General features: G+C 37.2%; 1 protein-coding gene across 1 annotated transcript in view; it reads left to right on the top strand.

The window, feature by feature from the left end:
• The window catches only part of LYRM4 (LYR motif containing 4), an 86,194-nt gene that overhangs the window by 18,390 nt on the left and 53,377 nt on the right, over positions 1 to 14,427 (top strand). The window contains exon 2 of the mRNA XM_005525315.3: positions 2,866 to 2,986. Coding sequence (XP_005525372.1) covers positions 2,866 to 2,986 — 121 coding nt within the window. The remainder of the gene's footprint in view (positions 1 to 2,865; positions 2,987 to 14,427) is intronic.

The raw sequence follows: 14,427 nt of genomic DNA, 5'->3' as shown, positions 1-14,427 counted from the left end.
CACTGTCTGCAGATAGTGTTTCTTTTAGGATAATGTAAAGTTTTATGAAGACAACCATGTATTCACATACATTCTAGGTGTGCCTTCAAATGTCACAGGTTTGGGTTTGGTGTGTTATGCTCACTGAACTGAAATACACTCCATTAGAACAGCACTCCAACAGACCAGTCTGTTCATCAGCCAGGAGATCTCTGGAGCAGTGTGCTCTGTAAAAAAAAAAAAACCCAACAGATACATATCTGAATGAATAGGTTATTCTTATACATGTGTGTCTTTACTATGTGTTGCTTACACACACTACTGTGCTTTCAGAAGGGCTTAGTTTTTCATAGACATGGAAGCAATATTGCATTTCTTATGATAGTTCTAGCTTTTAATGCATTCTTCGTTCAGAAACTGTTGAAATATAGAGTGTCAAGGTGCTGAATTGAAGCTGCTCACAGCTGCTGCTGCATATAAAAAGCTGTTGTTTAAAAGAAAAAAACCACACACACACACAAAAAAAAAGCCTTCCAGTTTGTTTATATCTTGACTTAACACTTTTTACATAATTTTAGAGAATTTGAATGTCGGTAAAATATTTCCCTGGCTCCTCTCAATGGTGAAGAAAGGATATTTTACAGTCACTGTAGTTTTGGGTTTGAGCTTTGAATTGAGCTCATCCTTATTTTAAGTGACACATTGAATCTCAGTGTAACTTGTAAAGAATAGTGCCAGTCTACAGAGTTAGTCTTTGAAGTGTGTTTAGAGATACATGGATTTAGCCATAGAATTAAGATTGTGTTAAAGCCTATATAAAATACCTTCCTTTGGGTGTTAAAACTCATAAAGGTTTAAAAAATTAAAGATAAAAATATAGAAGTGAAAACAGTGCAACTTTGTGATTATAGATAAAAATTTGTCTGTTTTCTATGTACATTTATTTCTCAACAATTGTTGGGTGTAATTAGAGGAAGAGAGAGAAAATGGAACAATTAACACACCATATGTACAAAACAAAACAAAAAAAAATTCCAGTCTGTAGGTGTTACACTGAACAAGAATTTGGTTTGTCCCATCTATCTTTTTTATGTAGATAGCACTTACTCATTTGTATTGCATTTTGAAAGACTTGTACCCACTAATAGATACTTGCTGCTGTTGTTGTTGTTTTTTCTTTTACGCTAAAGATACATATATGTTTGTTGTTGTATCTCTTGGAAACCTGTCCTTTCTTTCAGAAAATATTATGTTTTGCACAGTTTAACCTTACATATGTCTATGGGGTGATTTGAAATCTCACCATTATCAAGCAACAGAATTACACTATATATTAATGATTTGGGGTTGTTTCTTTTCTAGAAGAAATAATCAGCTTCCCCTTCATGTCTTGCTAGGACAACAGCTGCAGATGAGATTGAGCTTCCATATTTAATACATTCTATTAACTTCACACATCCAAACACACACTCGCTCACTCCCTCACACACCCCAGTGTCACATTATAGGTGAACAGGCCCTAATTAAAAGCACACACCATCTGCCGGAGCGCGGCGGCAGAGTGGCACTCCACAACCATCCTGATTCCTGTGATTGAAATGTATTATTTATGAGCTCAAAGACAAAATACGCTGCTTGGCTGGTGAAAGCTGCATTAGGAGCTGGATAGCACCATCTAATGGAATGGAGTGCCACTGGCTATTCATCTTTCCTCTTCCTCTCTCCTCAGTCTCCTCCCCCGATAATTTTATTTTTCAGTCTTGTCCTTGGATATGCTATGACAGAGTTTCAGGCAATTCTATCTCTGGTGTTCCATTTTTATACAAAATTGGAAAGGGTTGTTGAAATATTAAACTAATTGTGTGGGTATTTTGTAGCCTTTTGTTTCCTTCCAGTGACACACATAGGGTTTTACTTTCTGTAGCAAAAGTGGTACTGATGTGATGTGGTGGTACAGAATTGGAACACGAGGAAGATAGATGAGCAAGATCAGTTTACTGCATTTCTCCAGTCCCTCCCAAGGACGCATGTAATGGAAGTATCCACTGCTCCGTTTGAAAATTTTATTGTCATATGTACATTTGCCCTATTTGGCAGGGGAGGGGAGGGAGGATGACAGTACACTATAGAGTATGTGAAAGTAATTAACCGTTTTGGAAAAAAGGGCAGGATTTGGGGAAAGCTGCAGTTTTGGACCTTCCTCTCTGAAAGCAAAGATCATAACCTCTTCCAGCTTGCAGAATTCATGTCCTGTTACTGCTTCTTAGTGGGGAAATGGATGAGGAGGTGTTGGACTGAGGGGTAAAATTCACCCTGTCAAGAGAGGAAGAGGGTGACAGGGAAAGAGCCCTTTTTTTGTTAATTGGTCCATCAATCTACCTTTGTTGACTGCGAGATTACAACATTGCATCTAGTAGAAGTGTATATTGTATTTAGTGTCTAGCTCAATGACCTTTTGAATATGCAGGTTAAGAATAGTCATACTGGTTCGAAATAGGCTGGGGAATGATTTTCTGGTCCTTAGCTTTTTTGTAATGTTCTTGAGTTTTGCAGTATTCCATGCTGGGCATCCAATAGTATGGCTTCAGCACAAACAAGCCGTTAGGCTGATACTTGATTGATATCAATTAGATTGATACTTGAAATATGACATTTTTCTACAGTAACCTTCAATAGGACTACTTTTTTTTTAAATTACAGGATCTGGTCACTACTTCAACTCAGGCAACCCTGAATAAAAAGTTATATGTCTAAAACTGAGAAAAAAATACATATATATGGGGAGTGTGCATTTTATTTTTTATATCAATATGTTTTAAAGAATGTTGAAATTACATAAATCATGGCACATCCATGAATACATGTCCTCTTATTGTTTGCATTTAGAACATACGCCATCAGAAGGATAAGAGATGCCTTTAGAGAAAACAAAAACATAGTGGATTCTGAAAAAATAGAAGAACTACTGAATAAAGCCAAAGCAAACCTCAAGATTATTCAACGGCAGGTATGTTTTTCTCATTTTTTATAGGAGTTGTCCATTGCTTATTTAAGTGTTTTATGCCACTAGAGATGGAAAAAAAAGAGATTCTTGCTTAAAATATCTCTAGGTGAATATCAGTTTTTGTCTGACTTTATTTGTCTCTATGGGCACTTGCAGTACTTAAGCTGCTCCTCCTTGCAAAATCTGCACTTGCTGACACCAGTCAGAGCTCAGTAGTACTTTTATTAAACACTGAACAACTATGTGCACCTGCTCCTCAATGGTTTAATAAGGCTCTTTAAACAACCATCAGGTCAGTTAGATGGATTCTTATTTTAGTAGGGAGCTGTGCCCTTTGATTTGACAATTAAGTATGGATACTTAGGTGCAGGTTCATTTTTTTTTTATTTTCTTCTCCCAGGATCAGGTGTTGTTTTGTGCTACCATAGTTTTGATATCTTTTTTTTTAACCCAAACACTGCTATTTTTTTTTTTTTTTTTATTTAAGTGTTTCTCAAAGAAGTAATTTGGATTGGATTCTTCCAATGCAATTATATTTGAATGCTGGGGTGTTTTTTCTCAGATCTGTAGGTGATAATTGACATTTTTAGCGCTTCTAATTCTTGCTTAAGATAAAATCATGCTAAATAAAAACTTTCCAACTCTTTTTCTCAGCAAAACATGATTCTGTTGATCTGAGTTCTAATACGTCTGGGACAGATTTTAAAATAAAACTCCTCTTTCCTCTCTAAGTCCTGTGTAAACCCAGATTACCTTGTTTCTGTAGACCTTAGATAAATATATTGTTTCTTTTAAACAGACTCTTGACAGGCTAGACTCTTGTCTAGGGTGGACGTCTTGCCTTGCACCTTTTTTGAAGTTTTCCTTTAGCATAAAGATTGTCCCTCAGCATCAGTCAACATCTTTCTGTTATGCATTTGTTACTGTGTCACTGGGACATACCAGAATAATTCAGAATGGCCTCAGTTATTGCTAAGCCTGCAGGGTTTTCCATCTTTGTTTCAAACATCCGCTATTTAAGGGGTTTCTCCAACCTGAAAAACCAAATTGCTGAAGTTGGTTTTAAATTGGATCACTGTCATTCCATGTAAGAGTTTCAGGGAAAATATACTTGAAAATCAAGGAATATTAAAGCCACTGACACAACTTCCCATTTTTAACACTGCTAACACAGTAAAACTTAGGTTGAAGTATCTCTTTAATGTTGCACTTCTAGACATTTTCCAAAGTACAATCATGCTTCATTCACCTTTGGAAGAGTTTATCTTACATGTTTTCAAGAGTTATGGATAATAAATGTTATTATACAGCAATATAATAGGCAATGGAACATTTTAACAAAAAATAATCTGAAAAAATTATTTTATCAAGATAATTTTTTGACATGCATCCCTGTAAAAGTTGATTATTTGGTTAATAAATTTTTTTTTCCCTAAAAAATTACAAACTGTTATGCTTTGTAGAATTTCCATTATGTTTCGGTGTCGTCTCACTCCCATCTGTAAAGCGAGAGATAAATGTTGTAAAAATTAAAATATTTTCATTGGGAGTATTAAAAACCTGAGCATGTAAGTTCATATTAATATTTACTTGCTGTCAAATTTCATCATGCTCTGTAGAAAAAGTTCATTCTTCCTCACTGTTTAATTGAAGATCTAAGTAATGAAGTCATCTGACATTATTAAAACTTTATATTAAAACTAACCAAGCATAATATAAAGTGCTTTTATTTTTAAATGCAGAAGCACTGAAGCAAGCATGAGATGTAGCATACAGTTTTTTGCTAAGTTTGGGGCTTATTATGATGTGGTTCATCTTGGTATTGCTGACTTTTTCTAGTATGTCAGTAGAAATTAAATAATTTCCCTCCTTGCTGACAATTTGTTGTTACTCTAAAATAAAATTTATATTCACTTTACATTTTAATTTATGGTTTAGTCATCAAAGTGACCACTGAAGTGTAAGGTTCATAAATAACTATTTGAATCAGCCTAGTGGGAAATGTGAAGTAGTGACAGATTACTGTCATTTTGTTCATGTCAGTCACTGTACAATTTGCTCGAGTGTTATAAAAGTACCTTTATAATGCTGAAAAGCATGGAAGAACATTAATCTCCAGCTTAGTCCTCCTCTGCTTATTATTGCTTTCGATTTTATAATAGCCTGGCTATAAGGAAGGAACAACTCATGTTCCTTTGCCAACACTGTTGGCAAAGATTTTTGTGCGTATGTGTTTACTGTGTAAACTACAAAATTTTGTGATGTCTTTCCTGTGGAGAAGGGTGTTGGGGGAAATACAGTGTTACAAATAAGTGTGAAATAGAAAGTTTTAAATTTGAGGTGAAGTCTTGAAGTTGTTTGACGATTGTCATAACAGCCATTTCCCAGCTATGCTAACATGATTTAATTTGTGAGTTTCTATTAGTAACTAACATTAGCAATGTTAGTTTGTTAGTGGTAGGAGAATTAGCGCTGAATTTGCATTGCTGCTGCTGAAATTTGAGATTTATAAAAGCCACTTTGAAGACTGGCTAATATTGAGTGTTTTGAAGTTTTCTTTATGATATTCTGTCTCTCGGGTTTTGAACTGAAAACATAACAGTGAAGTTCAAAAGCTATAGTAGACCTATGTGCTCTGATTAAAGCCTTGTTTTCATTTATAGGATGTCTCATTCTTCCATATTCCTCTGCAGTGCTTTCTCCTCAGTTTTATATTGTAGCTAGAAACTGCCAGTAATCTTGTTGTCCAGCTAAGAAGGATTATTTTGTTTTTCTTGGCAGCTCTGAGCCTCTATGATCAATTTTACTGGTTTTAACATCATACAACTACAGTACTCTTCAAAGGGTTTTAATATTTCACAGCTTTTGTTTGTCTCTTTAAGCAGTCCAAACTGATGAGAATCCTGGTTTGCACAAACCTTGGTCAAGAAGACAAAAGATGCACCGTGAGCACTCAGACAGTCAGGACTTGTGGATCTACCTCCTTTACAGCTGAGAACAGATAAACTTTTCTTTTTAGTCTGCGTTGTTTTTCCTCAGGCTTAACCTCTCTTACTGTTCCCTTCAGATGTGTAGAATGAAAGAATGTGGTGTTGAAGCATGAAACCTTGGTTAGAAAGGTTCCACTGTTATCATAAGTTCTGAGTACTTGCAGCATTTTTCATGTTTGCAGCATGTTGTAAAGTACATTCTAATCCTGGAAATATCCATTGCTTGTAGTAACTTTAGCTCCATTTCTCTTAATGAAATGCTTCATGACTACACCTTGATAAAAGCCCACATCATACTTAGTGTGAGATTTTGATCTCATATTCTTACGTTTCTTCATAGTCAAAATTATTAGTATGGTCTTGTGCTGAAACCTGTGCAAAATAAGAACAATTTTTCTGGATCTTTTATTTTTCAGCAAGCCAAGTTGCCAGTGCAGCTGTGTGAGGCCAAGTATTGTGCCCTCCTGGGGCACTCATTAGCAGTATCTTATCTTGGCAATATTGTAAATTTGAGTAACACTTGAATGGAAGTGGAAATTAAACTGAGTCAATGTACTAATACAACACTCTTATTATTATGAATTGATGACAATATAGCCATGAGGAAACTTTCTGTTAATCAAAATAACATAAATATTAAAGCATGTTTAATAAATATTAGCAAGACAAGCAACTTCAATTATAGTTGCTATAAAAAATGAAAGGTAGAAATACAACCCTATTTTACTTCACCTGGTTTGAATTGACTGCTCATCCTTTGAGCAGCAAATATTCCTATATTAGTAATTGTCAAGGTGTATGTACTTCTGGACTGAAAGCATTTTGTTGAGTATTTGGAGGACTGGTACCAATTTACACAGTTGTTTGTGACATTGGAATTTACTGTTAGAAAGAACTTACCAAACTTTAAGAAATGTTCTGGCTATCTGAACAAGTTGTGTTTATAGCGCAGAGCACTGTAGGCTGGATGCCCTTTGCAGGAGAAGATTAATTTTGAAAACTCATTAGTATTAGTTTCAGGCTACAGGTCATATTTATGTCTAATTTTTATGAATATGTAAGAAAGTTGCAAAATTGGTAATGTATTTCATTATGTTGGCAGCAGTTTTGAGACCAAGAGAAAAGAATAGCTGTAAAAGTTCTTAGAACACAAGGGGCAGCACCACGCTACTGCTCAGGAATGTGTGTGGTGTTGGCAAGTCATGTCTTCCTGCTGGCAGACAATTCTGTTTGAGTTCTAATATGGCTTATTCTTATCAAGCTTGTCACGTGCAAGGAAGCTTTAAAATCACAGATTATTTTACTGCTTTTCCTGAGAAGCTCTTTGACTTTTATCTCTTTTTTTTTCCAGTTTCACAGTGGCAAATACCCATTTCTCTACACAAATGCATATTTTTCTATCACAAAATTGTAACCTTACAGTTCTTAGATAAGAGGATTGGCCTTAGGAGTTTTGGCTTTTATTTGTGCAATGTATTTTTATTTATTACGGTTGGACATCATTTTCCAGCTGGGATTGAGCTGACATTACACCCAGAGAATTTTTCTTACCTCTCTGGCCATTAAGCTGTACTTAAAGCAAGTGTAGACACTGTAAAGTTTTAAAATGCTTCATTCACAGTAGAAGAGCAGGAGTGAGTGGCATAATCAAACAATGGATGAATATCCTGAAGAAACAGCTTTATCAAGTAGCTGCACGGTATCCATTAGCTACCTATACGCTTCCAAATCCTTGGATTGGCAGCTAGAATATAGAAAATGTTTGGCATTTTCTTGCATTTCTCTTGCTTCTAGACTGTTGCAGTACTGGTAGTCAGTTTTTAATTGCTTTACCACATCATGAGTTCTCACTTGTTTGGTTCCTTACGTGCAATTACCAAAATAATTCAGAAGCCTTTGGCAAAGCCACAAACTAAATTCAAATCAGCTGACTTAGTGTTTAGAAGCCACTGGGGGCATTTTCCTGCATTTGTCGGTGGTTTTAATTTTAATTTTTTTTAAATTTCAAAGCTCTTTGGGGTGATATTTTTACGTATCTTCTTTTCCTTGAGGTAGTTTAAATCCTTTTGTTATGTTCATGTTGCATTCACTTAACATGTGTTTTGAAAACTTCCAATACTTAATAACAGTAACCTACCAGGAAGAATATGATTAAGAAAGCAATGGAAATCCTTAACATATATTAAAATTCAGAGCTCCTGACTTAGAAAGAGACACAGATGCAGGGGAAGGAATGCAAAGCAGGATGGATAAAACTTATCTTTCAGTAAACGAAAGAAATTTTCAAATGGAAATTGGGAAACAGTAAATTCAGAGATATACTAGTTTTGTATTTCAGTTAGGAGAGTAAATATATTTTATGTACAGTAAATATCCGTAAGGTTTTGGGGGTTGAAAAGGAGGAGGAACAAAGCAAAAGGTGTCATAAGAGTGACTTTGAAAAAGTTTTGGTAAATTTAAACAGAAACCCAGCTGAATCAGAACTTGCCCTTTCACAGAACTTGTTATCAGTGAGGTCTTGTTTTCCAGATTTTCCAAATTTTCCAGATACCTTTTTCATCTTGGCATGTAGACTAGCTTTGGAGATGTGCAACACTGGAACAGATGCCAAAAGCCCAGAGCTGTCATATCAGCTTAATTTCTGGCACCTGAGGGTGCAGGAAGAGTAATAGACATTTTAGTCATCTTCAGGTGGCGTGGCTCTCCAGGTTACACCTGTGTGAGTCTCCAGAGCAGTGTTACTCCTTAGGCTTTCATTTAACTCTCCTGATGGAGAGCAAGATTGTGTTTTCACAAGTGATTTGCTGCTGTTCATTCCACTGACTAAACTACAAGTGGCAGGTTCTGTCTGCAGTATTAAATTCCAAACTAGACTGTACATTGAAAATAACCTTTAGGCTGCCAGCAGCGGCGATTCAGAGGTGGAATGAGGCTTTGTCTTTCTGATGTAAGAGCTTAGGGTAAAACGCAGCATTTGATGTATGCAGTAACCTTTCCTAAAAATAAAGACTGCTGAGTTTTGGTCAATGCATTTAAAATACTGTAATTATCTGTCATAAAGAACTGTCATTATTTTTGTTGCATGTATTTAATGACTAATCCAGTGAGGTTGGAGCCATATCATAAATAGTAACAGTAATTATATAATACATCCAGAGCTGTGAACATCTGATGTTCTGCACAGATGAGGGCTGTCTGAAGGACAGGAGAAGGACTTACTTTCTAGTGAGCAACTTGGCGTGGCAGTATGTCACATCCAATAAAGCAAATGCTGAGTGTAAACTTCCATATGGAAAAGAATAAGTTTTATCAGCCTGGATGGTCAGTAGCTCCTTGAAACACTTAGGAGCATTAACCATTCTGTGCTGAAGAAAGCTCAAGAAGCAAGGGAAGATCACATTTTCAGGCAGATGTGTCCCTCTGCCATTTGTCCCTTTGTGCTTTCTGCTTTGCTGTGTTTGGTGTCCCAAAGGTTTCAGCCCAGGGTGTAAATGAATGTGGCTCTTAGGGGTGGCTGTTGCAGCAAAACTTCAAGGAGGCTTTTCCAAATGCGGTAACAGCAAGTGTGTATGTGTCTTAGTACAGATAAAAAGTACTGTCAAGAGAGGGAAAGTAGAAATAAGTGCTGTAGTTTTGATCACAGAGCAAATGACTTCTACTGTGTTTCTAATCCGACTGTGTGATCTTGCTTTGATGCCTGTCAGTCTGGTTTGCAGTGGTGCCCATTGAGGGAGGGTTTGAAGATTGAGTTTCTCGCATTAAAGTGTATTAACCTTTGAGCAACTTCTTGTCTTTCTTGCTGTGTGCTGTCTGCTGCAGAGCAGAACATTTGTGGAGGTTCTCTTTTTTACTGAATAAGAAAAGGAGAAGTATGGCAACCTTTGTGTTATTTATGAAACGTATAACCTTGTAAAAGCCTTGTGTATGTATTGTGACTTACATTCGCATTAGAATATTGATCTCTCGTGAGAGTCCCTTATCATGGCTAGACCAGTTCTAAGTACAGCTAGACCTTGAGGAAGTTAGAGGAATTGCTGTTTTGAAGACTTCTAAAAAAGGGAGAGAGACAAAAGTGCTGTTATTGAAACAGTGATCTCTTGATCTCTTATTGTTTGTTGGTTGCTTTTTAATCTGTTGTAGTTTTATTTCTTTTTTTCTTCATGTCAAAACTTTCCATCCTGATTCTGTATTGCTCATTGGAAGGAGACCCTGTCAGATTCATTGCCACTGCAACTGAACAGGCACACTTCCCTCCAGGAGGAGCTTTGGCACATTTGTCTGGTGCCTCTGATCCCCAGGACTGTGTTCTGTTGCCCTTGAACTGCACTCTGTAATTCAGGATGACAAGGTTGGTGTTGGCACTCTCACTATCTGAAAAGTCACCTGGTCCTGTAGCTGGTGGCAAAGTGGGTTTTTCTAATGCCGTTTCCCCCCCAACACCATGCTCAATCATTGGTCTTTCAGCATATTACAATTTCAGTTTTTCCATTTACAGCTAACAGAGGGAAGAGGAGACATTTTAGCTCCTCATGAAGCTACTTGCATTGTTTTCTGGCCTTTCAGATGAACATCGCTTCTCCCCACAGCACACTGAAAATACGATTTAAAATTTTCCCCTGCCACTCTAAATCAGATGCTTTTTTTTTTCTTTCTTCCACAGATGGTCTTTCAAGTCTAAAGAATTTACTGTTTTCTTCATTCTCAAGGGCAGTCTGCAAAAACCTCCATTTGCCTTATTTGCCCCAAGAATCTGGTTTCATGACTGCTTCATATTTGCCCATCTTATTATCTTCATGCTTCTTGGTCGTCACTAAAACTTTTCAATTTTCACTTTTCAAGTGTCAAAAGGTGACACTTGCTTTCTTATTTTAAAATTGCTTGTCAGAATGAAGCTGTTTATACAGTCCACCAACATTAACTGGCATTTTACAAAACTCTGAAAAAAACAGTTACTTAGAAAAGAAACAACCCTCTTCATGTTCTTTGTGTCTAGTATGTTTGCATGTATTGTAATCTTCTGGGCATCCACTGAATACCACTGTGGGTTATCGTAGCACCAGACATGGTCTCTGTCACTAATACATTTGACTGAATTATTTGCAACCAGGTAAAAGTTCACAGTGACCTACTTTTATTTTGACAATAAATATATATGTGGCCTTCACATAAAAGCTCTTTCAAGCAAGGAAGCTTTATCATTGATGTGTTATTTTACAATTTTATATTTTTTGCAGTAATTCAGATTCTATCTAGTGTCTCTGTAGTAAGTTGCTTGTATTTGAGGGAAATGTGTTTGCTCCATGAAGTTGTGATGAAGGCCAGGCTTAGGGAAGAAAGTTGCTAGACTCTAATAGCAGCATGTCTGATCAGGCCCTTGGAAGTTTAGGCAGGGAAAGCTGTTTTCTAGACAAAAGTGTAGAGTGAAGTTTAATTAGTGTTTACGCAGTCTCCTTGGTGCTTGGTGCATTGCTGCTGTCTTTAGCTTTGTGCTTTCTGAGGTGAGCCTGGGTTTTTTTTGGCCATTATGAGAGCTACAGCTGCAGTGCCCTTCATCTTTGTGACAGGCATTATGCCAGTACATTAATTCTGAAAGCAACTAAAAAGAAGCAGAAAGAAGGATCCCAAACTCTTCCAGTCACATTTAAATCACAATTTGACTGATTCCTGTTACGCTTTCTGGGGTATGTCAAATACATGTTTCCCCTCTGAGATATGTGCTACCTGAATGTCCTTCCTTGGCTGTTTGCTTGGCAGGAAGTGAAGCATTACTAAGCAGAGTTTTGAACTCACCTTTATAATTTTGTCACCAGTAGAAAATGCATAAATGCATTGTTTAAAACAAAGATCTGCTGTTTATGCTGTAAAAATAAGGCCCTGTCCCTCATCAAGGCAGTTATGAATATTGCAGTGTAGTGCAACATTCATGGTTTTTCTTCTGTGAGCATAAGAGACTGGCTGAACAGTTGGTTTGATAATTCTTAACCATATTTTCACCCAAGTGTGTGGTTAATGAGAGCATTATGTGACCTAATCACTTAGCCTTTCACATTAATACAGATCTTGTTTATAATTGTCTTGATTTTGTTGTTGACCCATTACTTTGGTTCTGTGTTCAAATTATCTTAATTTTGAATGAAAATATTTCTCGTCTCATGGAAGTCTAATTTTTATGCACATTTGTCAGTAGTGAATACTTAGTGGGAGTGATTATCCTCTAACTGCTCATGCCAGTATACCTCTGGGAGGTTAATCAATCTTGTGCTTTTTAATTGACATCAATAATGTGTTTACATTTATCAATATTTCTTAATTGTCAAATTGTAACTGTGGAACTTCAATAATAAATCATGCCAATAGTTAACTTCATACATTAGATTTTTTAAGAGTCTCCTTAAGCACTTTGACATGTTGTAAATTGCTTTTAAAATGATGTATGTATACTCATGAGGGAAGAGGAGAAAAAAATTGGTATGCAAAGTCATGCTGTCAAATAATACTGAACTGGCCCATTGACAGTAACATACCTTTACCACATGTAGAATATGCTTTATGGGGAAAAAAAAGTGAAGTCTTTTCAAACTGCTTGTTTTATTATTAATAATTTTGTGACTATGACAGTACTCATTTGTTGTGTCATCTCCAGGGAATTTTTAAGGCTGGGACTTCTTCCATTCTCTCAGCTGTAGAGGCAAGACAGAGGACAGAGAGAATTACCAGTTCTACTGCTCCTCTGCAGAAATAGCAGTGAGCTGTTGGGACTTCAAGACATCCTGATTTTGATGGTGCATTTCACCAATGTCCTTAAGATAATGAGGTGGAAGGAGGCTAGCTCTGTTTAAATATAAGCATATATTTAAAGAATTGGGTGCACAGGGAAGCAAATTATTTGCCCAAGTTCACAAAATATGCTTACAGCAGGAATTAAGGCATGATAGTCGAAGTCTTACAACACTGTCTATTTCAGAAGGTATACTTTCATCATCCACCTTGCTCTCTTCTCTGTCTCCTTTAAACCCAAGGAGCAGTATTCCGAAGAAGGAAATCTGCACAGACAGAAGCTGGCAGGATGCTGACCACATTGTGTCGGTCTTACTGTATAGTTTTATAGGCTACATCAAAGACAGTATAAGAACTAAAAACCATGCCTAATGAGCAGTGAAGAATGACTTAGAAGATGATGCTGTTTTCTAGGTAAGTGAAAACCAGTGTGAACACCAGGAACATCAAGGCTGGTTTTTATTTGAAAGACTTAAGTATTAAATATTCCAGTTTAGTCTAGCAGTCATTTTGTTGACTTCTTGTAAATGTCCTAAATCATAACTTAAACCTCTCCCTCCTTTTTTTGAATGAGACAAGGCTGATAAAAAACAGCTATTAAACAAAATTACAGTAGTTACCAAGTCCAATTACATTTAAAGCAAATATGTGTAATCAATCTCTTTTGAAGGGTAAAGCAATTCACGAGACAAATCCATTGGCACTTTCTTTAGCGTGGCAGATTAAGCACCTTCATGTTGTATGTAGAGGGCTTTGCAGTAGGTTGCTTATGTGAATAAGTGATATTTAGGTTCTAAAGCAGACATCTGGAGTGCAGCTGGTCTGCCACATCAGCCCAGACACTGCTGCACAGGTTCTGAGCTAGAGGTCATTCGCATCCACGTCTAGAAAGGTGAACTTAGGTCAGCATATAAATGCATGAACGAACACAAGTCTTTAAGTAGTGGTGACCTTTCAGCAGCATTCAAATTTTATTTGTGCTTTTGGTTTCAGACCTACTAAGGTACTTGAGATGTGTATGAAAGTAAATCTAGTGTGGCTGTGTGGTTGGTTGACCCTGACTGGACACCAGGTGCTCACCAAAGCTGCTGTTATCTCCTCACAATGCAAGGCTCATGGGTTAACATAAGTCTGGGAGAGATCACTCGCCAATTGCCCTCATGGGCAAACCAAACCCATATTGGAGAAATTAGTATAGTTTATTACCAATCAAATCAGAGAAGGGTAATGAAAAATAAAATTTAATCTTAAAAACAGCTACTTCCACTCCTCCCTTCTTCCCAGGCTTAAAATTACTCACAATTTTCTCTACCTCCTCTGTGCAGAGGCTGGGAAATGCAGGCTGTGGTCAGTCCATCATACATCATCTCTGCTGCTCCCTTCTCCTCCAAGATGACTCCTCACACTCTTCCCCTTCACCGTGAGGTCCCTCCTGCAGGAGACAGTCTTTGTCTGAACTTCTCTAGTGTGAGTCATTCCCGTGGGGTGCAGTCCATCAGGAACAGACTGCTCCAGCCTGTGTTCTTCACAAGGTGACAGATCCTGCCTGCAAACCTGCTCCTCTCCACCAGTCCAGAGGTCCTGACAGGAGCCTGCTTCCCATGGGGTCCCAGGCTCCTTCAGGTATCCACCTGCTCCAGTGTGGGGTCCTCCACAGGCTGTAGGTGGATCTCTGCT

This window comes from Pseudopodoces humilis, chromosome 1 (assembly GCF_049639895.1).
Source record: "Pseudopodoces humilis isolate 2021_Gansu_Grassland_sample_001 chromosome 1, ASM4963989v1, whole genome shotgun sequence".
NCBI classification, from domain to species: domain Eukaryota; kingdom Metazoa; phylum Chordata; class Aves; order Passeriformes; family Paridae; genus Pseudopodoces; species Pseudopodoces humilis.
Note: the sequence above shows the minus strand (reverse complement) of the source record. Positions and strands in the feature narration are given on the sequence as shown.